Raw genomic sequence first — 23,796 nt, forward strand, 5'->3', positions numbered from 1 at the left:
AGCTAACACTTCCAGTGTAAGTTGAAAAGGAGTGGTGAGAGGGAATATCCTTGCCTTGTATTTGATCTTAGTGGGAAACTTCGTTTCTCACCACCAAGTATGATGTTAGCTGTCAATATTTTTGTAGATATTATTTATGAAGTTCAGGAAGTTCCTCTCTAATCCTAATTTACTGAGAGTTTTTATCATGATTGGGTGTTGGATTTTATCAAATGTTTTTCTGCATTTATTGATATGATCATGTGATTTTTGCATATTGATGTGATGGTTTATACTAATTGATTTTTGAATGTTAAACCAGCCTTGCATACCTAGGATAAATCTTAGTTGGTGGTTGTGGAGTACAGTTGTTTTCATTCATAGTTGAATTCAATTTGCTAATATTTTGTTGTGGATTTTTACATCAGAGAAATTGGTCTAGTTTTCTTTGATGTCTTTGTCTCATTTTAATATTAGGGTGATGCCGGCCTCACAGAATGAATTAGGATATATTTCCTCTGCTTCTATCCTCTGATAATGATTTTAGAGAATTTTCATAATTTTTAAAGATAATTTGTATAATTTTTTTTTTCTTAAATGGTTGGCACAATTCACCAGTGAACCCATCTTGGCCTGGTGACTTTCTGTTCTGGAAGGTTATCAATGATCAATTCAATGTCATAGATACAGGTCTAGTCACGTTGTGTATTTCTTCTTGGTTGAATTTTGGCAGATTGTGTCTTATGAAGAATTGCTCCATTTCATCAAGGTTATCCAATTCATGTACATAGAATTGTTCATACTATTCTCTTATTGTTATTTTAATGTCCATAGGAGCTGTAGGGATGTCCTTTCTCTTCTTTCTGATATTAGTAATTTTAGTCCTTTCTTTTTTCTTAGCACAGTTAAAGGCTTAACAATTTAACTGCTCTTCTTAAAGAATCAACTTGGATTTATTGATTTTTCTCTGTTGATTACTCTGTCAATTTCACTGATTTATTCTGTAATTTCTCTGTTTATATTTGCGCCTTTTTTTCTAGTTTTCTAAAGTGAAAACTTAGATTATTGACTTTAGATCTATTTTTGTTTTCAAATATTTGTATTAAATTCTATAAATTTCCTCAAAACACTGCTTTTGATGCATGCTGTAAATTTTTCCTCTGATTCTCGAGGTATCTTGTACTTTCTTGACTCCAGGTAGTACCTGTTTGTGTTGTTGTCGTTGTTTTTGTCAGCTCCTGCCTTCCCTGGGGAGTCACTAGCAGTGAAAAGGCATTGCTTTTGTAGTGTAATCTTGATATTCCCACTGTGACTTAGGTTGTGCATTTTATGTTTTGGACTCTGCCTTTTAGCATGTGAAAGACTTGTAAAATTTCAGAGAAGAAAAAATGTATACTTGATGTAGTTATGAAGAAAGTCAAAATTTTGGTTTTTCATGTACAGAAGAAGGAAAGCAAGGAATGATTTGATGATAAACTTCCATGTCCATTATGGATAGAGGTACAAATAAATAAGCCTTCTTCCAAGTTTATGAAATATTACGATGGAAGCAATCTAATCATTTCTCCAATCTGAAAGGACTGAGTAAGCAGAATAGAGGAGAGAAGGTTTGGCTGGAAATACTTTTCCATTGGTAAGTGTGGCTCTAGAGGTCAAATGGATGGCTGGTGATGTCAGATTGGCCTTCCTTAGCTGACATCTGTTCTGATCGGATAGTACCTCTGTGCTTCAGACGGAACTAAATTACCACTGACCCAATTTTAGAATTTATTTCCATCCTAGATTTTTTATCTCTATTTTATATCTTTGTTGTCTCTTGGACTATTTAAAAACTAATGCTGCTGTTGGGTAACATTCCCTGGAATGTTAGGCCAAAATTGAATGTGACCCAACATTTTATGAAGGCTAGGCTTCTAAATTCACACTGGTAATTTCTGAAGATGTGTCTTCTAGGTAATTCATTAACCTAAATTATAACCCTTTTCATTCCAAACACAACTCTGAGATGTGTCTTCTAACACCCTGATTTTTACTGGTATTTAATTTGGAGTAATAGAGCTATTGAGACACCCTAAAAACAAAAAAGACAATATACTGTATTTGACCTTGTTGCTAGGCAAAATAATGGCTTCCCAAAGTTGTCTTATTTCCTAGTCCTCAGAACCTGTGTATATGTTATATTACAAGGCAAATGAGAATTAAGGTACCATATGGAATTAAGATTGCTAGTCAGTTAACTCGGAGATAGGGAGATTGTCCTGCATTATGATGATGATGGGTGCAATGTAATCACAAGAGTTCTTAAACATGGAAGAAGGAGGCAGAAGAGGTCAGACTGGGCTGGCGGTTCCTAGCTTTAAAGGTGGGAGGAAGGCCTCAAGGCAAAGAATGTGGGAAGCCACTAGAAGCTAGAAAAGCCAAGAAAAGGATTTTGCCCTAGAGCCCTCAGACTGGGAATTCAGCTCCACCAACAACTTGATTTTAGCCCAGTGAGACCTGCATCCGACTTAAGACCCCAAGAACTATGAGATAATAACTTTATTTTAAGGCACTAAGTTAGTAGTAATTTGTTCTAGGAGGAATAGGAAATGATTAGTATCCTTGTTTAATACTATTGGGCTATAGGAAGGACTTCTCATATTCTAGATGCCAGACATTTATAATTTTCCTAGAAAAATTAGCCTATTTCTACTTTGTTATCAAAGGCAACCACACTCGTTCTCAAAGGGAGTGATATTTCTTGCCTATATAAATTTGGGGATAATTTGTTTTACTATTGAATGATTATATCCACCTGCATTTTTATGATCATATATACATATATAGTGTGTGTGTGTGCATATATATACACACACACGTACCTATGTAATTGTATATATACTATATATGGAAAATATTATAAAAGTATATTTCAGAATAATCTACACATTTTTGATATTGAAATCAACCCTTAAAGCTTATGTATCAAAGTACCCTAACATAAATTTTGGCAGAGGGTAGACTGTAACAAGGAGAACATGTTTGAACATTCTTGTTTGAATGGCTTAGGGGTTATGACATTAGCACTGTAAGGAATGACAGACAGTCATTTCCTATTTAGTTTGTCAGGGAACACTATTCCTTTGGCGGCCATGAATGTCAGTACCGGCCATTGGCTTTCAACCTGTGGAATCAAATTATAGACAAAGCATGATTATCATTACAGAAGGAAATATCAGCATTGATAATGTAAAAGTAAAGGTAGAGATGACAGATACGGAAAGTAAAAGGTCAGAAGAAGAGAAGAGTAAGAACTATGATGTCCTCTTTTAGTCCGAGGAGTGGAGAGATGCAGTCTTTAGATGATAGAATTAAAAATAGGAGTTTAAGTTATTCATTAAAGATAAAAGTAGCCATTCAAGGAAATATATTTGAATAAAAATATTAGGAGAAAGAAGGATGGGAAAGTTGGGGGACCCTAAATACACTTAATTGCCATCCTGATGATTTCCGAAGTCAGTAAGTTAAGACTGTGAGAAATGCTTATTTAGAGAAGAGTTAACATTCACATAGACTAAAACGAATACCTCAGAGAGTTGCTTCTGGCGAATACAGTGGGCCACCCTTCTGTACCATTTAATTTTTACAATCAAAGTAATTCTTACGCATGGTTTAAAGCAGGAGTTGGCAAATAGATAGTAAATATTTTCGTCTTTGAAGGCCATCGTGTGATCTCGGTCACAGCTATTCACATCTGCCGTTGTCGTGTGAAAGCAACCATTCACAGTCCTTCCACGAGAGAGCACGACTGCGTTTCACTAAACTGAATTTACAAAAATAGATGATGGGCGGGATTTGTGGGCCGCAGTTTTCCCATTTCTAGTTTGAAAAGTCAAATAGCGCTCAAAGGCCCATAATTAAAACCAGTGCTTCTAAGAAGTACACACTCTCAAACCTTTAGCTGTCTTTTTAAGGTATTTACCTCTGTAATTCTAAACAATCTGAATCAAGGGATAGCGGTGTGCTTTTATTTGTAAATAAAACTTACTGCTCTCTCTTTGTTCATCAGTCTGTTCACGTTCTATGAGGGTACTTGAAAATTATAACTTTCTTATACCTTCTTCACGTTTTCTCTCCCGTGGTTGTCCAAAATTGTTGGAATTTTTGCTTTACTCTGTATTCAGTGTTTTCACTCGAGTAACCATGCAGATACTGTTCACTCTTGAGCCAATAACTATGACTACTTCCTGTCTTGTGCCAATTTTGGTTTTCCTGGAGTTAATCTATTTTTTTTAACTTAGTTTTCTTTGAGTCTCATGCTTTCTTTTCTCTCTCAATACTTGTATGAAATGACTCTGTAGTACCATTTTCTTTAGATTTGAAACTGTCCTAAAATCTAACAATTTTGTATGTTTCCATGATAACATCACTCCTGGAGCCCTTTATTGCACTGATCATGTCAAGATCGGTTTCTCTTCATACTCCTTCATGACTATGATATTAACTAATGTCACTGTTTTTTTTGGGGGGGGATTCCATTCCCATGTGTTGGATCCTCTTGTTTCCTGTATCCCTCATTTTGGAGGCACACATTCCCCAAATTGCCTATGCGGGGAGTGACTGGGGAGGAAAGCTGATGGTAAACCTGGCTACCAGCTTTCTGGGGTTGGATGGGGTAGCGCGGCTCGAGTGCTCTCAACAGGGGGTACATGAGCTCAGCTTTTCCTGCTTCCTTACCTGTACTTTCTGAGTTGTTTTTCGTTTCATCAGTGATCCATCTCTAGCATTTGGGAGGAATGGTCCTGTTGTTGTTGGAGAAACAAAGTTAATAGTAGCGGGTAATAGTATCCCAATACTTTCAGAGACAGCTAATCCTTCACCATTCTTATCACTGCCATACTGAAAAGAAGTCTCATAAACAGTGAGCAGGAATACAGTTGAAAGGTCTTCATGTTTCTCTTAGAGTTACATGTTCTTATAAACCCTGCCAGCAGTACCGCTTCTGGTGTAAATTGAAATTCTCTTTTCTATGTCTTAATTTCTTCAGTGATGGAGCATAAAACTTTGTGTTTGAGTAGAGATCAAGAGGCCATAGTGGTTACCTGTAGAATGCTTTAAACCTCCTTTATTCATTCATATACATAAAGATACACACACAACTGACGGTGTCTGTCAAAGCTCTTCTTTGGAATCACCTTACACGGATGCCGGCAGCATAGCAGCAAGAATGCTGGGATTTAATTGGCTGCGTTAAGTAAGGCTTCAGTTGTATGAGTTTGTATTCTCAAATTCCTATTAAAATTCATTTTGTAGCAGAATGCTTTCTAGGGTTTTATAATAAATTAGAAAAAATTATAGCTTATCCTTCTCTTTGGGGACATGGCTGCTGCCCTTCTTTGGCTGGAGGCTTTGCATTCCTTTGGACCACACAGGCTTCTAAAACCTTGGCATCCAGGTCTTTGGACTATAAAATTTCACTGAAAACAATTAACAGAAAGCATGATTAAAAAAAAAATCAGCTGTTTTCTTTAAAATTGTTTTTGAAACACTATTTCAGTATTACTAAATTAGTAATGGTTTAATGTTTTGGAAGTCTTTCATACTGGGAAGCTTTTGAAATAGATGTATCAATTAAAATACAAGTGCAATTTTTGCTAATTTCAGGCTTTAACATTTGATTTTTCCTGATGAAACTTTGGTTTTAAGATTATAATGTATTTAATCCTGAAAATTTATATATGGCTTTTATGCTTTTATGCATTTAACACTTAGATCCGTAGAAAAAGGAAGTTTCCATGTTCTTATAAAGAGAGTGTGCTGTGATAATGTAGGCAGTAGATTTGAAAATAATTAAAAATTGTCCTTTATGAAAAAAGAAAGAACTTCGGTATCTGGACCATTTTTTTCCCCCTCAAATAAGTTTAGGTTAATCCCAGGATGAAAAACGAACCTTTAAAGTCCTTCATACAAAGAAAACTGCTGAGATTATGGTTACCTCATAAAGCTGAATGAAAAATGACATGGGGTGATTAAGATTGTTTTTAAATATTTTGTTGATAATATGAATTAAAGATTGTTTTTAAATATTTTGTTGATAATATGAATTAGAAAGTGAAGTATATGCCTTGATGCTTAAATATTTTTCTTCCTTCTTGAAGAGGAGAATAAGTAGTATTGTCAGAACTTGGATTATGAGATAAAACTGAAAAGGTATCCTGGAATTGTTGGTGTTTTTATACTGAGACCACTTTTGTTTAAGAAAATATATCACAGGGGCGCCTGGGTGGCACAGCGGTTAAGCGTCTGCCTTCGGCTCAGGGAGTGATCCCGGCGATCCAGGATCGAGCCCCACATCAGGCTCTTCCGCTATGAGCCTGCTTCTTCCTCTCCCACTCCCCCTGCTTGTGTTCCCTCTCTTGCTGGCTGTCTCTATCTCTGTCGAATAAATAAATAAAATCTTAAAAAAAAAAAAAAAGAAAATATATCACAATCCAAGCCAACCACAATCTTCTTTGTGATTTAATCTTTGTGTATTATGGTGCCCCCGCCCCCCACCATAAGATGGGAGGACTCTAGACGGTCTGTGAGCCAGTGGATTCCTATGAGTTTTTGAATTAATGAATTTATTAGTCAAGGATTGAAAACCCCACATTTGGGGCTAGGTGTAGGGATGGAGAAGACCTGTTTTAGAATGAGAAATTACCCTATTTATAAATGTAAGTAACATAAAATTCTCACCCTTTTATTTTGTTTCTCTATCAGAGTAATTCTGTTACTTTGGAAATAGAAGACCCTTTTCCTTAAAGATGTTTATAAATTAGTGAATTTTCAGGTTATACAGCAAGAGATAAGAATAAGTGATAGATTGAGAAATGTAAAATTTGGTGTTTTGCTCAGACTTTCTGCTCAGAGTTGCACAATAATTGTGGAATCATGCTGAACTTCTGAAAACATTCTTTTCTTATTGAAGTACAGTCGACTCACAATGTTACATTAGTTTCAGGTGTACAACATAGTGATTCAACAACTCGATACGTTATGCTCACAAGTGTAGCTCCCATCTGTCACCATACTGTGCTATTACAACACCATTGACTATATTCCCTATGTGGAAAACATTATTTTTATGATACAGCAGAGATTTCTTCTTGCAAGAAGTTTCTCTAACTTTAGATTCAAAGCCCAAAGGAGCTTTGAGGTTCTAGATGTTGTAGGTTTCAGAGTCGGAAGGGCTGTCTTCAGGATCACACGATTCTTCTTATTTTGTAGCCTCCTTGAGAGATGGCAATGTAGCCTTTGGTTGACTCCTTACAGGAGTGAAGATCTCCCTATTTCATCATACAACCCGTGCCATTCTTGCATAGCTCCTTTTGAAAGATCTTTCTTATGCTGCAATTCAGTATGCCTCTCTATTGATTATGTAACTCTTCTGGAGTAATACAGAACAAGCCAAATCTTTCTTGTGAATGACAGCCTTTTAATTTGGTGGGACACTGATATGGTCATTTAGCTTTTACAAATTCACCTATAAAAGCTCAACCAAAGAAAAACAGGGGGATAAGAATTTGAGTAGTGTAGCTTATTTGTCTTACGTGAGCAATGAGCATGTATTTGAGAGGAAGCACAAAATGACTCTGCTACTACCTCTCTTGTCTCAATTTCCATATGTTTGTGATAGTGCGAGTCTGTCTGTGGCCTGAATATGATTTTAAGTGTTGAAGATAAGCATTTTTCACAGAGCATTGTCTCCAAAATAATCCATATACTTTATCTGATGCTTAACTGAAAATATAACAATTTGCCAATCCTGGTTGAGAAACAAGTAGTATTGGACTTGAGAGAGACGTTCATCTCCAATATGGTGTCTCCTCGAGAGATTACTAGTGATGATTTTAACAGTAAGAGATTTCTGTCTTTGATATCTTGAAGAGCTCAGTGACCTGTAAACTGTGGTTCTACTATGTTTGAAATGGCAAAAATGTTTCCCTTCGTATTCTCTAGTTTAAACAGAAGTCAATCATGTCTTACCATGAGTGAACTGGCCCTATTTCCATCCCCCATATTGGTGTTCTCCAGTGGGTGACCACTTAGTAGAGAATGAGATTATTACTTGCTCTGTTCTGGACACAGTACTATGAACATAGCCCAAGATCATGGTAACATTTTTAACATATTTGTCATACTGTTGACTCACTTAAGCCTGTGGTTCATTAAGCCTCTTCTCTGGGTCTTGCAAATTTTGAATAATTGCTGGTCAGTGAGCTGCATTTTCTGTTGGTGGGTTAACTGGGCCTTCCTGTCTTTTGGCACGTCTGGATTCCTTTCTTGCCTTTGCCTAAAGATTTGTTCTTACACTTCTAAGGAAACGTGTTCTAAACAGCTTTTTAGTGGTTTTCATTTATTTAACTGTAGAAATGGTCATGTGTAAAGGGAAACTAGATATTTCAGTTTGAAAGAAGAAATCACGTTTTTTGAAGCAGAAAGTTCTTACTTTTATGTAAACATTTTTTTTTGAAGATTTTATTTATTTGAGAGAGCATGAGAGTGAGAGAGCACAAGCAGGTGGAGCAGCAGAGGGAGAGTGAAAAGCAGGCTCCCTGCTGAGCAGGGAGCCCCACGTGAGGTTTGATTCCAGGACCCCGAGATCATGGCCTGAGCCAAAGACAGATGCTTAACTGACTGAGCCACCCAGGTGCCCCTAAACAGTTTTTTGTTTGTTTGTTTGTTTGTTTTGAGAGAGCATGTGAAAGAGTGGGGGGGTCGGGCAGAGGGAGAGAGAATCTTCAGCAGTTTTCACGCCCAGTGCAGAGCCCATTGCAGGGCTTGATCTTAAGACCCTGATGAGAGCATGTCCTGAGCTGAAATCAAGAGTTGGACGCTTAACCAACTGAGCCATCCAGACACCCCTTAATGTAAACATTTTTAAAGTAGAACACGCCCACAGAAAAGTGCACAAGTAAGTGCAGCCAGGACACACATCAAGAAATTGAACATTATTCCTGTGGCCCCCTTGTTTGCCCCTTTGCACTCATGGCTCTTTCCCTTTCAAGGGGTAAACAGTCTCCTGACTTCTAACACTGTGAATTAATTCTGCCTGTTTTTGAGCTTATTCAGAGAATCAGTATGCAAATTTTTGTACTTGGCTCTTTTTTGATCAGTGTTATGCTGTGAGATTCACAATGTTATGTTGTGAGATTGCTAAGATGACTTTTTATGGTGAATTGATGGTAAATGTTCTCAAGTGCATCCATTGTGATCATCATCTAATTTTTATCCTTTTTCCCCCTTACTTATTTGGTGAATAACCTCAGTTGATTTTTGAGTTTTAAACCACTCTTGCATTAAGAGAGTAAATCCCACGTGGTCATGATGTGTCATCCTTTACATATATCACTGAATTTTGGTTTACACATGTTTTATTTTAGATTTTTGCATCTGTATCCATGTGCAAATCTTTATAAATTTTATAACTTCTTGTAATATCCTTGTAAGGTGTTGGTATCAATGTTATGCTGTCCTCATAAAAAGGGAGATGGGAAAATTTTTCTCTGCTAGTTTCTAGAAGTATTTGTATGAGATTGACACTCTTTCTTCCTTAAAACATTAGGAAGATATTATCTGTGAAGTGATCTGAGTCTGGTTCTTTATAGGAAAATTTTAAAATTTAGTTGTTGTCTTTGTGTTTCTATTTTCCATTTTTTGTCAATTTTGGTAAGTTCTATTTTTCAAAGAATTTGTTCATTTTATTGTCAATTTTATAGGTCTAAATTCTTGCCAAATCTTTTTAATATATGTAAGACCTATGATGGTATTGCTTGCCTTTTTCCTGGATAGTGGAAACTTTTTTTTTTTTGATCAGTTTTACTAGGTATTTGTCAATTTTATCAAGCCTTTCATAGAACCACCTTTGTTCTGTTTTTTTCTCTTTATTTCCCTCCTTCTGTGTTTGGATTTGACTAGCTATTCTTTTGCTAGCTTCTTGAATTTGGCTTTTCTTTTTTGCTAATATTTGCACTAAATGCCATAAATTTGCCATTAAGCACTGCTTTAGCTGCATCCCACAATTTTTTTTGTTTTAATTATTTTAGGTTAGAAACTATTTTCTAATTTATTTTTCATATATGGATTATTCAGAACTATATTTCCTAATTTCCAAACAGCCAGACATTTTCTAGATATATTTCTGGAATTGATTCAACTTTGGTCAGAGAATATATTCTGAGTGATTCCAGACGTTTGAAGTTGGTTATAAATTCTATGTGCACTTGTAGAGAAGGTATTTTCTAATATTTTGGGGGTACAGTGTCTTGTATGTATGGAATATAAATAAATTAGGTAAGTTTGTTAATTGTGTTCATCAGGTGGTTTATATCTTTGTTTCCTATCAAAAGTCTCACTATGATTTTGGGGTGTATTTTTTTAAGGTTTTTTTTTTTTTTCTTTTTCAACTTTTTATTTAAATTTCAGTTAACCTGCAGTGTCATATTAGTTTCAGGTGTAGAATTTAGTGATTCATCACTTACATATAACATCCACTGCTCATCACAACAAGTGATGATTATACCCATCACTCATTTAACCCCCCGCCACCTTCCCTCCAGTAACTCTCAGTTTGCTATAGTTAAGTGGATTGGTTTATTTAAAAAAAAAAAAAAAAAAAAAAAACAGCAAAAAAACCTGTACATTTGGGCAATATGTGTTGAAGTTATGTTATCGGGTACATAGGTTTAGGATTGTTTTCTTAACATTGGATTGACCCTTTTATCATCATGAAATGTTTCCCTTTACCTGTAGTAATATTTCTTAAAGTCTCCTTCATCTGATGTTGGTGTGGCTATATCAAGTTTCTTTTGGTAGGATCATAGATTTTTAGAGCTGGAAGTAAATTTACAGATGGACTGATTCACCTTCATTTTTAAATGTAAATTGAGGCTTATATTTCTGTTGAATTTGCTGGGTAGTACTTTCAACCCAGCATATAAAAACCCTTGGTGCCGTTCTAGTTCTCCTGAGTTCTTTAGAAACATAGTTGATTAAAGTGGCATCAACTCATGTTCTTGTCATACCCTTTTCTCAAATTTGGATTGGTCAATGTTTTTCAGGAAGTTGGAGGAGTATTCTAAGTCAGGGACAGCTCATAATCTCAATACCTTTTACTGCCTTTTCTGGTTAATTCTGTTCTTTAAGGTGTCAGTGCTGCTCTGCTAGGCTTTGCTCAGGCGTCATTTTCAGGAACTGATTTTTCCCTACATTGTGTGTGGTTGGTTATTCAGAGACTCTTGCTCTCTACCTGCCCCAAACAGTCTCTAGACCTGTTCTGACTACTGTCTCCTTCCTGGCTGCTATTCTGGGGCACCTAACTCTCTTTTGATAGTAGAATAACCACAGAGGATTATGATAGAAGTAGTTAAAATGTGCATGGATGGAAAACTTCATTAATTCTCTATGTAATTTCTGATGCTTCAGGCTTCCTCTCTGTTCTTGGCAGGAAGATATTTTTCCCTTGCTTCTCCAAACTTTAATTCCATGATTATGAGATCTTATGTTCTCTAGCTTCCGTCACCTGTAAAATACTGGACACACTTAGGGAGAGATTTTGGGGCCTTCTATTATTGCCCTGTTGTGTCCTCTACACTTGGACTTGCATGTGCTGCATTTTGCAGAAGGCCAGAGAGCCTCCATGTTTACTAATGATGAAGCAACTGAGGCCCAGAGACCTGGATTCATATACTTAAGGAGCAACAGAGGGGGATCTGATCCCCTTGCCTTATTCTTAGGTACTTGTGATTAAAAAAAAAAAATCACTTGTTTTCTCTGTTTGAAAAGAACATCTTGGCTCTGCTGTTTATTAAGCTTCTAGCCTCAGTTAAGTCAATTCACCTACCCGTGCCTTGCTTTTCTCATCTGTAAAATGGACTGATAACTATTGAGGCTGTTTGAGGTTAAACAAGCTAATCATATAAAACTCACAGTACCTATAGCACCTGGCCTGTAGTAACCACTAAAGTTGTCTGCTACGATGATGATAATCAAAATGGTGAAATCTCATTTTATGGGTATATCCCACCAAATTCATGAAATTAAATTCTACAAAGAAAATTTTAATTTTCCATTGACTTTAATTTTTACAATCGTTCTTCTGTCCCAGTGGGTGAGATTATTTGTGTGAAAACATTAAGTCACCAGGAAACCAGCTGCATTACTGAGCTCTGTAATTGGCCACCACTGATAAATGCAGCTCTTTTCCAACATTGGCTTTTCTTTTGTAGTGCTCACTGCACTTTTGAGCCTAGCTGCCATTGCGGGCTTTTTTTTTTTTTTTTTTTTTTTTCTCTTTTTGGACCAGAAGCATTTTGCTTAGAACCATCCAAGTTTTGCCTCTTTTGATGATTGGCATAATCTCGGTGCTTGGTAGTCAATAGCACTTTGGTATCTGGCTTGTCAGTCTACTCCCAACACTGCAGATGGAAAATTATTGTTCTTCAGAACTCTGACCAGTAGAGATTTTCTAGGGTATTAGGGTCAAATTTCATGCCATCTCTCCACAGTGAAGGATATTTATTGCTACTAATATCAGTGCTTATTTGGAACAGTTTCTACATTGATCATTGTAAGTTCTTTGTAAAACGGTCTTATTTCCATAATGCATATGCATTTGTTTCCTTTTCCAGTTCATCCTCGTGGCTATTCTGAATTTTGAAATTCCAGTAGTGTTTAAGTTAACTGTGTATTATTTAAAAAATATGATGAGATACTATCAGAAATAGAGGAAATAATGTTATTTTTCAATACTTTAAGAAACTACGAGTAGAAGATTTATTGAATAACACATTCACTAGAGATATTTTCAAAATAATTTGTTTTATATATTACAGATATTTGTGCAAAAGAAAGATAAATTAATGTCACGATCCTGAAAAGTACAGTAAACTTTTCCAAGTGATTGTGTGAAACTCGACACATATGTGAACATATTTTCATGTTTGATCAGTTTTATTCCTGGTGGTAATAAAACTAAGTAAATGAAATGCAAAATCTTGACTGCACGGTAATGGTTGAAGTTTTTACATGCATAAAGGAGTCAGGGTGAATTTATGGTCTTATAATGGCTGTTGGCTGCTAATATTGTATGTATATTCTTAAAGTGATCTATAGCACCGTGGCCAAAATACCATGGGGACAAAATCACAGTCAGTACGTGCTGTGTTTGTTTATTTACCTCCCTTGGACATGCAAAATATTAACTGAGACGACTTTGATATAGCTTGGCTGTTTTTGTTCAGAATTGGATGTGCTTATCCTCAGTCTCTCTTCTGGAGTGTATAAAATGGCAGTATTGATGTGAGATGGTAGTATTAGAATTGCAGTTTTTTTTTTTTATGTTCTGTATATTTCACTTAAAAAGTTTTTTGGATTGAATATATGATTCCAAGATGTTCAAAATAACTTGATTACTTGATTTAGTTCTTTAAGACTTCTCTTGTACTCCTTTGAATCACAATTAGGTGATTAGAGATAAATGTTGTGGCTGCAACTCCTAGGTCTTATTTTCCAGAAGGTCTTAGATCCTGCAAGTATGTGTGATAGCAGAATGCTGCGCAGCTTAACAGCCCCATCATGCTGCCACCTGTCTGCTCCTCCGTTTGCTACTGGTCAGATTGTGTCCCCTCTTACCTCCTGAGTTTTCCTATTTTAAATCAGAGCCCTTGGTTTTCTCCTCTCTGTTCCTGCATCTAGGCAGGAAAACAGGTGCACTTTAACTTACACTGCAATTGTTGGGGGTAGCTGTTTACCGCAGTCTTAAGTGATAAAATCTGCTTTTACAAACTGAGCATGAGAAAAAAGCAGACAACTTAATAGATGTCTGCTTTTAAGTAATTGACTATATAAAAAAAACCAAACTCTTTAGAACTCTTCAGAATGCATCCCTTTGACAAACATGGTTAGAATCAACAGATTGCATCTACAGTGCTGTAATATATCAAAAACCAACTCAATGAATATTAATAGAAATTAATTAAATTGAACTCCCTTTGTAAGGAGGCAGTTTTGACAAGGAAAATGTAATACCCTATACATTTCAATGAGAAGTCCTGGGTACATTTGGAAAAAATCCGTTGCCTGTGGCATGGCCATAGCCAAAAGACTGAATTCCCAAAGATTATAGGGGGAGTCCTTTCTTTTCTTTATGGCCCAGTGCCTGTTACATAGTATTTTGTCTGCTCTGGTATTCTTATTTAGAATCTAGTCTGTTGCACTTAGCTCACCATTTATAGCATAATCACCTTGAATTGGTAAAGATCTCTGATGAAAGAATCTGATTGATGGGTGTGCTATGCTTTTCTTTACCTGCTTATCCAGTGACTGCTCAAATCTTTGTGATCTCTCTGGGTAAGAGAATCAGGTAGTTAAAGTTTCCTAATCATTAGTGTTTCCACCTATAAATCTAATATTAGAAGCAAAGAAATTCCTTTCATGATACTTGGAATAGCTCTTCAGGTACTCTGTAGAAAACTTAATTTTGAAATGTCAAAGGCCTAGCTAGGGAGAATTCCTTTGGATTTTTTTAAGCCTGTGACTTTATCAAGTCAGATTATTGAAAAGCTATGTACTTGGGCCACATTTCAGTAGCCCTCTGCGTAGCTGCTTTAAAAGCATTACTTTTATTTAATAGCATGTCCTTGCCTTTTATTGGGGGGCAGGTAAAAAGGAACCTATGTCACAGCCGTTTCTATTAGTTTTTGTAAAATTGCAGTTGAATTCTGTGGGCTGTGTTAGTTCTTATCCTTTATAAAGATTTATATGATAAAGGCTTATCACTTTATCCTAGAAGAATTATTCCCACTTTGAGAAGCTTCCTAAGAATCACAGAGTCAAACTGATGATAGCTTGGGGATTCTGGTAAAAAACTGGCTACTGTTTTTCTTCATTCATTGGTTCATGTTTTTGTCTCATTATTCTGGTTGACCTTTGTCTCAGTATGTACGTAACTGAATGAGTGGTATCATTTAATTCTGAGTTCTAGCCTCAGAGTATTTAGCCACATATCAAATGGAGAAAATAATTCTTTTCCTTAAGCCTTCACATTCCTAAGCAGGTTTTTAAAATAGTACTTGGAAATCTCCTAAGTCACTACTCTAGTTCAGTGAACTCCTCGTTCAGCTCCAAACACAGTTCGAGCTGCTGCTGTGTGGAGCTCTTGCTCTCTCTGTTGTCTCAAATCTTGGAGCTGAGGACGTGCGTGGTGTGTGGAGATATAAAAAGATGAAGAGGTCAGCGGTTCCCCGTTCCATTGATAGGTTCTGAAGTGACAACTAATGCCATCAAAGATTTCTGCCTTTTGATCCCCCCACCCCCCGCCCCGACAACTTTAGGAACCTCAGTTTGAATTTCTAAGCCCATTTCAAAGAGTACCCTCAAAATGATCCTTTTTCTTCCCAAGTATTCTTGGGATTACCTAAATTGAAGTTATAAAAAAATTTCTTGAATTTGCTTTTCAAATAACTGTGGCACTTTATTTTTGCATTGTAATTTATCTTCCAGGATAATTGATGAACTATGTATGCTTTGATTTACTGATTTACCTGAAATAGGATAAAAATGACAAATGTGTGTCGAAATAAAAGTAACATTTATTTTTGGTGTTCAAACATTTCATTACTAGAGCGTATTTTTAATGAATCAACTTATTTTTTAAATTAAACTGTATTTTTAAAAAGTTGACATCATGGAACTTGTTGATTGTTGTACCGTAGGATCCTGGCTACTGGGTGAAGATTCATCACTTAGAATACACAGATGGAGGAATCCTGGATCCAGATGATGTTTTGGCAGATGTCGTTGAAGACAAAGATAAGGTTGGTGACTAGAACTCTTCTTTGTTTTTCTCTGTAGAGCTATGTGTTTCCTGGAGATTGAGATCCTTAACAAACTCCTGTGTCAATTACTATGAAAAGATACCATCTGCTCAGGTTTCACCTGAACAGCCCATAAATCAAAGTTCTTCATCAGATGTTTGGAAAAACTTTGTCAAGGTTTGGGAATCTGTTCATGGTGGCCTAATTAGTGGACACTTCATTCCCAAGAGTTTCTGATGCGTCTCAGTAAATTAGCATCAGGCTCCGAGGCTGTTGGAGTTCTTCTTGCCATTGTTGGCTCTGGGGTTTATTCTTGGCCCTTGCTAAATATTCAGCTCAATGCCTGTGATTTGAATGTGTTTCAAAACAGAGAATACAATGGGGAGAAAAATCTTAAGAGGAGCTATGGTGAAGATTTTTTCCTTTTTTTAAAAAAGTAGCTGGCAAACACCCATCTTTCATGGTAGTCTTTGTTTTCATTGCTAAAGTAAAAACAAAACAAAATACTAAATTGAATATTGCAAAAAGTTGGAACATATTTTGCCACCTACTTGGGAATAATCCCATTGCAAATATCTTATTTTAACAAGATTTTTCTTCTGATGGTAAACTGGAAAACGTGTGAGAGGAGACTTCATTTGTCATACACTGAATTTTTGCTGTTGAGGCACATTGTTTTATGACGGCTTCTGTGTTGGGCTCCTCTCATCAGTGGTTCCTGTGTCCTCCCAAATCAACTACAGCTCTTCCTGAGGCATCCTTGCTTCAGAGTTTCTTCTCCTGTGTATCCTTAGCGCTGTTTGTACTAGGCTAATTTATGTGTGTATGCATGTTTTCTCTCTTTTGTTTTTCTGAACTCTCAGGGAGGGGCTGTGTGTGTGTGTGTGTGTGTGTGTGTGTGTGAGAGAGAGAGAGAGAGAGAGAGAGAGAACCAACTGCGCTGGAATATGAATAAGTGATTTATTGAACTCAGGTAAAATTTACATCTTTCCTTTTCTGTAAGATCTTTTTGGACTGCTCAGATTTTCGTTAGTCTTTGTGAACATTCTATCCATTTATTTTCCCTGTTTTCTGTTGGAACTCAACTCTGGTTTGCTGATTGGCTTTGTTTTATGATTACTCATTTCATAAGGGACTTATCTCCCTAAATAGATTGTAAGTTCTAGATGACATGGACCAGAAGATTTTTATTTCCTTTGTGTTCCTTGTATACATAATATCTGGTACAGTCTCTTACCCAAACTTGATTCTCGAAGAACACTTACTGAATTAATGAGTGAAAAAGAGACGTTTACTCTCTGTAGTTGACTCCTGCTATACATGATTTTGATGTAGACTTCCTATTGATTGCTTGGTCTCCCAGAAAATAAGAACGTATTATTTACATTGATAACTTTAGAGGAGGACTTTCACTTCTGTATTTCTGTTTCACTTTCTGCCCCTGCAGCCATCTTCTTATTTTGAAATAGTCTAGGCATTTGGTCTGTTTGTTAATGAAGAAGGTCTTTCCTTCTCAGATTTCACTGATGTCCAGTGGATTAAAATTAAACGCCAAAAAGTAGCAAGTTTAAGAAGGGCCAGAAGAAAATGTCTCATCCCAGCCTTATCCAAGACCTAATTACAGGAAGGATGTTTCCATGAGCAGTGCTCAGGGAAATCATTTGTCCTACAGAGCTCTTCCATTTAGAGAATTCTTTTTAACTATCCTGGCGGTGCCCTTTTTAACTATAATCCATTTACTAGACACAGAAACAGCTTTTATTATATGTAATCTCGGTTTTAAAGGGACTTCACTGCTACTGAATCAGGTGAAAAAAATGAGGTAGTCAGTTAAAATCCTAGCAAAGGATTAGTGCTGTTTGGGTGCAGGTACCCCTATTTCCTTAATGTGCTTTCACATCAAACACACGGAGCCTGATTGGTATTGTGCTGCAGAGTAGATGAGAACGTACACTGTGGATGTTGCCGGAAAAAATACAGGCTCCCATTTTTCCTTTTTAAAAATAATGTTAAGTGAAAAAGAGAGCATCGGTTTTTTTCCCTGACATTGTCTCTGCAGTCTGAAGATTTTCGGATAGTTTATCTAGCGTGGAAAGAAGGTTCTGCCAAACTTTGTTTAACCTTACTTTTTTTTTTTTTTGGTAAGTTTAGATTAAGAAGTAATTAGAAATGATACTTCTAAGTGTTTACTGATGTCTCAAAGGATCTTGGGTGAATTTGATATAGTATCAAGCTTTAGATAAAACTACAGTTCACCAATTTTCAATGTAGCTGTCTAAGAATCTCTTGCATTCAGAATATAGAATGCAAGCCCAAGAGGCATGGAAGGATGTACGTAATCTTTGGCCAACGCCCACTTACCTCGACTCCCTAGGAAAGCCTCTCACTACAGGTGAAAATGGCAGTTAGGCACCTTTGATAGCCCAGCCCCAAAGGAGGAAGCAGGAGAAACAAGCAAATTTAGAATCAGAAAGCAGTGCAGGCTGAGGCCATTTATTTAGTGTAAGGAAGAGCCATCCAGTACACCTCTGCGAAGACTGAAATTAGAGGCTGAGTGGTATTCTACTTACGATCACACAGTTTTCTAAATAAATGACTTTCAAAACTTCGGGTGGCAGAGGTGGTTTGCGGTTGGTCTTATCTCAATTATTCCTCGGGCCAACACAGTGCGTGGTGCACGTGGTGCCTCCCTGGGAGGTTTTTTGTTCTGTTTTAACTTGCTTTCCCAGTAGAGCCCCTTCACAGGGGAGCCAAGTTTTTAACCATGTTGCAATATTTCTATCCTATGTTTTATCAAAATATTTATTATTGGAGCAGCTTTGGAATTTTGCATCTTATGATAACTAATATTTGTGTACAATCTTATGGTGTGACTTAATTATCCAGTTGTAACAGTCATTCTTAAAAATTCTCCAGTTTTATGTATCTGTTCGAAGATTCAAGTTCTTTGGGATAAGTACCTAAAAATTTACAGTTTTTTGCTACTGCCTTTTCTCTGGCAGCCCAAGGCTACTGACGTCGTTCACCCAATAACAACTACTTAACATTTCATGGAGCACTAACAGTGGCCGAGAATGTCTTTGGCAATTATATATTCTACTTTATTTCACAGCGACCCTGCGGGCAGGAGCTATTTATTATCCCTATTTTTAATTTCGGAGACTAGCCCCAGAAATTGTAAGCGACTTGCTGATGATCACACAGGCTGTAAGTGGTAGAATCAGGCTAGAAGTTAATTTCCATACTCCTCTGTTCTTCTGCCATGTGCCAAGCAGCGTGTTGGGTGTTTGTATCTGTAATGGCTAATTATGAAAATTCATGAGTTATAAATAAGCATTAATTTATTTTTATGTAACACCGTTGTTAAGGAAAGATAGGTAATAGCGCTATGGAGCGTAACAAAGTTGTTTTGAATTAATATATCACACATATATAAATTCAACTCTCTTTGCCTGAAGCCTGTACCTAATTTATTGTAAAAGTGTTTTGCCTGCATTGCTGTCCCTTGCATCCCTTTCTCCATGTTCCAGCTTACTCCTTTGAGAACTTGGTAGACTGCACTTGTCTAACAACTATATACCGTTTTGTAGGAAAATATATTCTGTATTTCAGTAACTACTTTTCAGAAGGATTGCAGAATGTGCACAAATTATATGCTGTGCTGTCTGCTTTAGAGTAATAGCCTCTAAAGATAGCTACTCCCGATGCCCAGAACCAGTGAGATGTATGTTACATGGGAAAAGGGTCTTTGCAAATGTGATTAAGGATGTTAAAATCGGGGGGGGGGGATTATTCTGGATTATTTGAGTGAGCCAGGTATAATCAGAAAAGTCCTTATAATTGGAAGGCGGGCAAGAGAGTTGGTATTAGATACAATGTGAAAAGAGTTGACTGTCCAGTGCTGACTTTAAAAATGGAGCCAAGGGCACCTAGCTGGCTCAGTCGGTAGAGCATGTGAGTCTTCATCTTGGGGTTCTAAGTTCAAGCCCTGTGTAGGGTATAGAGATTACTTAAAAATAATAAAATCTTAAAAAAAAATGGAGCTAAAGAATGCAGGCAGGTTCTAGAATCTGGAAAAGAAAAGGAGTGAATTCTCCTATAGAGCTTCCATATGGAATACAGCCCTGCTGACCTCTTGATTTTAGCCCAATGAGACCTATTTCAGATGTCTTAGCTCTAGAATTATAAAATAAATTTGTATTGCTTGAAGCTACCGTGTTTGGAGTGACATAACATCAGTAGGATACTAATATAGCGTCTCTTATCCTATTTTAAACTTTTAAAATGATGATGGTTTTGACAAGTTGGGCTTTGAGATTTTGTAGGACAAGGAAAATGTCTTATGTTTCAGATTAGTTGATCAATCTGTGCATTCTTTCCAAGGTACATCACAAATTGAATCTCCATCGCTGGGGTGAGTCCTCGCTCTTCAGGCCTTGAATGTTATGCTGTTGTCTTGTGTAGAAATAATTTCAGGGTCACACCAGAGCTATGTAATATTGACTTACCAGTTTCTCATTGTAATACATAATGACTCTAAGAAGTCTACAGATTAACATCCAACAAAGCCCCTGCAAAGCTTAGCATTAGCTGATATTTTTTTTGAGTGTGAGAACCTGAGTATTGAACTTTTTTAATGATTGTCTTCCTTGTTGTTATTATTTCTTGTTTGTAGGAGGCATTTGCAATATGACACTGAAATACAGCAATTATAACTTGTTATATAAATTGGATTACTGCCATGGTTTTACAAAAAGTAAATACATACACAAAAGTAAAATTTTATTATGTGGTAAAGTACAATGAAAGAATGTTTCTATAGTTGACTAAATTTTGACTATCACAGGCATTAATTTTGGAGAAATGCCCAAATCTCTTGGTTTCTAGTAATGGTGGGTTGGCCTCAGGAAGCACTCATGATATCTATGAGTCCTTAGATAAGTTTCATTTCTATTAGCCTTAATTTGCCTATTTGTAAAATGGATATAATATTGGTTTTTATCTTATAGGATTAGTGTCTGAAAACTGTATTAAGTTTTCAGTATAGTATGGTATATAGTAAGTGCCCAAATGTTAGCTGTTGAATATTGTGATAGTGTTGTTAGTATGTTTTTTACCTGTGCATTTTGATTTAATCATTAAATGCTTTAAATTTAAGTATTAAAATATCAAAGGCTATAGGTAGTACATTCAGTTTTTTAAAAAATCTTATTAAATTTGTTGGAAAGTTATTAAATTGTGTGATAATTTTATGGGAAGAAACTTTATTATGACAAAACATTTGGATTTATGTATTATTGAGAAATAAAAATGCCAGTATGACTAACTTTAACTTTAAAACAGGAATCCTTTTATCAGAACACAGTGCTTGGTAATAGAGGAGACATTCAGGGATCCAGTGTGCTTTTGCGATGGAGACTGTTTTGCGCACTGAACTAGTGACCTAAAACCAGACACTGTCCTGAAGCCCACGTCGCTCTCTGAACACGCTCTGTTGCCCCCTAGTGGAATCCACAGCTACCTGGAAAGCAGCTTACAGGCGATAACTCCCTGAATGTGATGATGTTTTTGGCTCTATTTCATTCTCAGTTTTATTGTATTTTTAGTCCAGCTCAAACTGCGTAGTGGATAGTAAAACCAGAGTGAATATTTCGACCAATGGTTTTTATTTCTTCAGGGAGCTCATCCCTACCAATATTGACCTTTGCTTTTATGTCACCTTAGGAGGATTGAAGCAAAATCTGTGCATTTATAAAACTCCTTTACATTTAGACTTCTTCCTATCTTCCTGTTCACTGGATGAAAGGCAAATAGCTGGTTGTGATGAAGTATATAACTTTTTCAGTATGCAGTTGGACAGTTTATGCAGTTTGTGTTTTTCGGTAGGTAAGGGATGCTTAATTAAGTTAGACTCCTTAAAAAAAAAAGGTCCTGCTTTAATTACCTCATTTTGAGTTATTCTGTCAGTGAAGCTCCCATTTCAAGGGAAAACACCTTTTTAAGCCCTTGATTTTTTAACAAGTCAGAATATGGTGTTTTGGGGGGTTTTCTTCTTCTCAATTTTTCTTTGGTTCCTGGGTGTTGATTTTTTTGGGGGGAGGGATTTGGGTATTTTTTGCTTTTGTTTTGTTTTGTTTTTTGGGGGGAGTGTTGAAGTTATGAAACCATATTTGAGAGGAAGTTTTCAGAATGTTTCCAGAGTCCATGCAAAACCTCTTGGCCAAGAAATTCTATGTGAAACCTTCTAAGGATAGATATTCTATGCTTATTGAATTACAAAATTACGGAGTCATGGACCCAGAAGAGACCTCAGCAGTCATGTGGCCTAAACCCATTCTCTTGAAAAAAAAAAAAAAAAAATCTGAACCAGGAAGTTTGAAGGGCTCCATATTTCCAGCTGATGTCTTCTCTGAGTTCATTTCCGCATTTCTTCCCTAAATGCTGATAACATCTGGTATGTATTAAAACCACTCCCTTTCCCTCCCTCCAAATTGGCTTCCTCCATTTGGCTTCCTTATTTCTATTGATACGAATATCTTCTCTTAGTCTTTCAGGTTTGAACCTGCCATCGTTTAAAAAATGCAGTTAGTAAATCCATTTATTCTTTTCTTTAACTTGTCGCATGTGTCTGCTCCTCTCTTTGCATTTCCACAGCTAGCAAATTTAAATCGGTAAAATTTCAGGCAAGGTTATTTATTGATAAGGAATTGGTGGTCTTGCGTTTAGCTTCCCACCCCTGTTCTGTGCCATGAGTGCAAGCAGAGGCTAAGAGCTTATTCCTGACAGGCAGAGTCCGTGCATTGCTTGGCTCTGCTATCTGTGTGGCTTTGGGCAAGTTACTTAATCTCTTTGTCTTTAGTTTCCTCATGGGCATTTGGAGCTAAAAAGTGTACTCATTTTACAAGTTAATACATGTAAAGTATTTAGGAGCGTACCTGTCCTGTAGTAAGTCACCACTGAGTGTTAGGTGCTATTATAATTAATATACTACTATTTTATATATAATAAACTATCCTGGGGCTCCTGGGTGGCTCAGTCGGTTACACATCTGCCTTTGGCAAAGGTCGTGATCCCAGGGTCCTGGGATCCAGCCCCACATCAGGCTCCCTGCTCAGCGGGAGTCTGCTTCTCCCTCTGCCACTCCCCCTGCTTGTGCTCTCTCTCCCTCTCCCTCCCCCCCCCCACCATGCTCTGTCTCTAGTCTCTCTCTCAAATAAATAAATAAAATCTTTAAAAAGAAAACTATTCCTACACTCTACTATACTGCTGTTACTACTATATCATATGCTACTATTGCTAATGTAATATTGATCAAGTCCACCATTCCTTTCAGTGTGTACTGAATCCAGCCCAAAATTCGTATCCCCCAAACTCGCTCTCTCAGACTCCGCCTTCTCAAACCTCAACGGTAATGAAACTGCTGTACTGACTGTTCTCTTATGTACCTGGCACTTTCTTGCTTCAGAGCTTTCTTTATGTTTCACCTGTCTAGTGTGTCCTTGTCCCTATTTCCTGCCTTATCGAAGATCTATTCTGTAGTTGACCCTTGAACAACACGATCCACTTATATGTGGATTTTTTGGATAAATTCAGTACAGTACTGTGTGTTTTTTCTTTCTTGTGGTTTTCTTAAAAACATTTTTTTCTCTAGCTTACTTTCCTGTAAGAATACAGTATATAATATATAATATACAACATATGTATTAATCATCTCTGTTGTTGGTAAGGCTTTGGTCAACACTAGGCCAGTAGTATTAAATTTTGGGTGAGTCAAAGTTACACATGGATTTTAGACTACGGGGTGTGCCAGTTAGGGCCCCTAACAGCCCATGTGGTTCAAGGGTCAGCTGTATATGTTACAAAATGTAAGCTCCACGAGGAGAGGGTCTTTGTTCTATTCACTGCTGTGTTCCCACTGCCTGTGATAGCGGGTGGCACTTTGCACCTGTTCAGATGGCTGTGGAGTGGAATAGAGGAGTGA

The 23,796-nt window shown here is 36.8% G+C and overlaps 1 protein-coding gene across 6 annotated transcripts in view; it reads left to right on the forward strand.

Moving 5' to 3' along the window:
- The window catches only part of PARD3B (par-3 family cell polarity regulator beta), a 980,330-nt gene that overhangs the window by 130,268 nt on the left and 826,266 nt on the right, over positions 1-23,796 (forward strand). For all 6 annotated transcript variants that reach the window (XM_045806556.2, XM_045806555.2, XM_045806554.2 and 3 more), the window contains exon 2: positions 15,714-15,815. In XM_045806556.2, the coding sequence (XP_045662512.2) occupies positions 15,714-15,815 (102 nt within the window). The remainder of the gene's footprint in view (positions 1-15,713; positions 15,816-23,796) is intronic.

The sequence above is a fragment of the Ursus americanus genome, chromosome 1, assembly GCF_024610735.1.
Source record: "Ursus americanus isolate L20-20 chromosome 1, mUrsAme1.1.p, whole genome shotgun sequence".
NCBI classification, from domain to species: Eukaryota; Metazoa; Chordata; class Mammalia; order Carnivora; family Ursidae; genus Ursus; species Ursus americanus.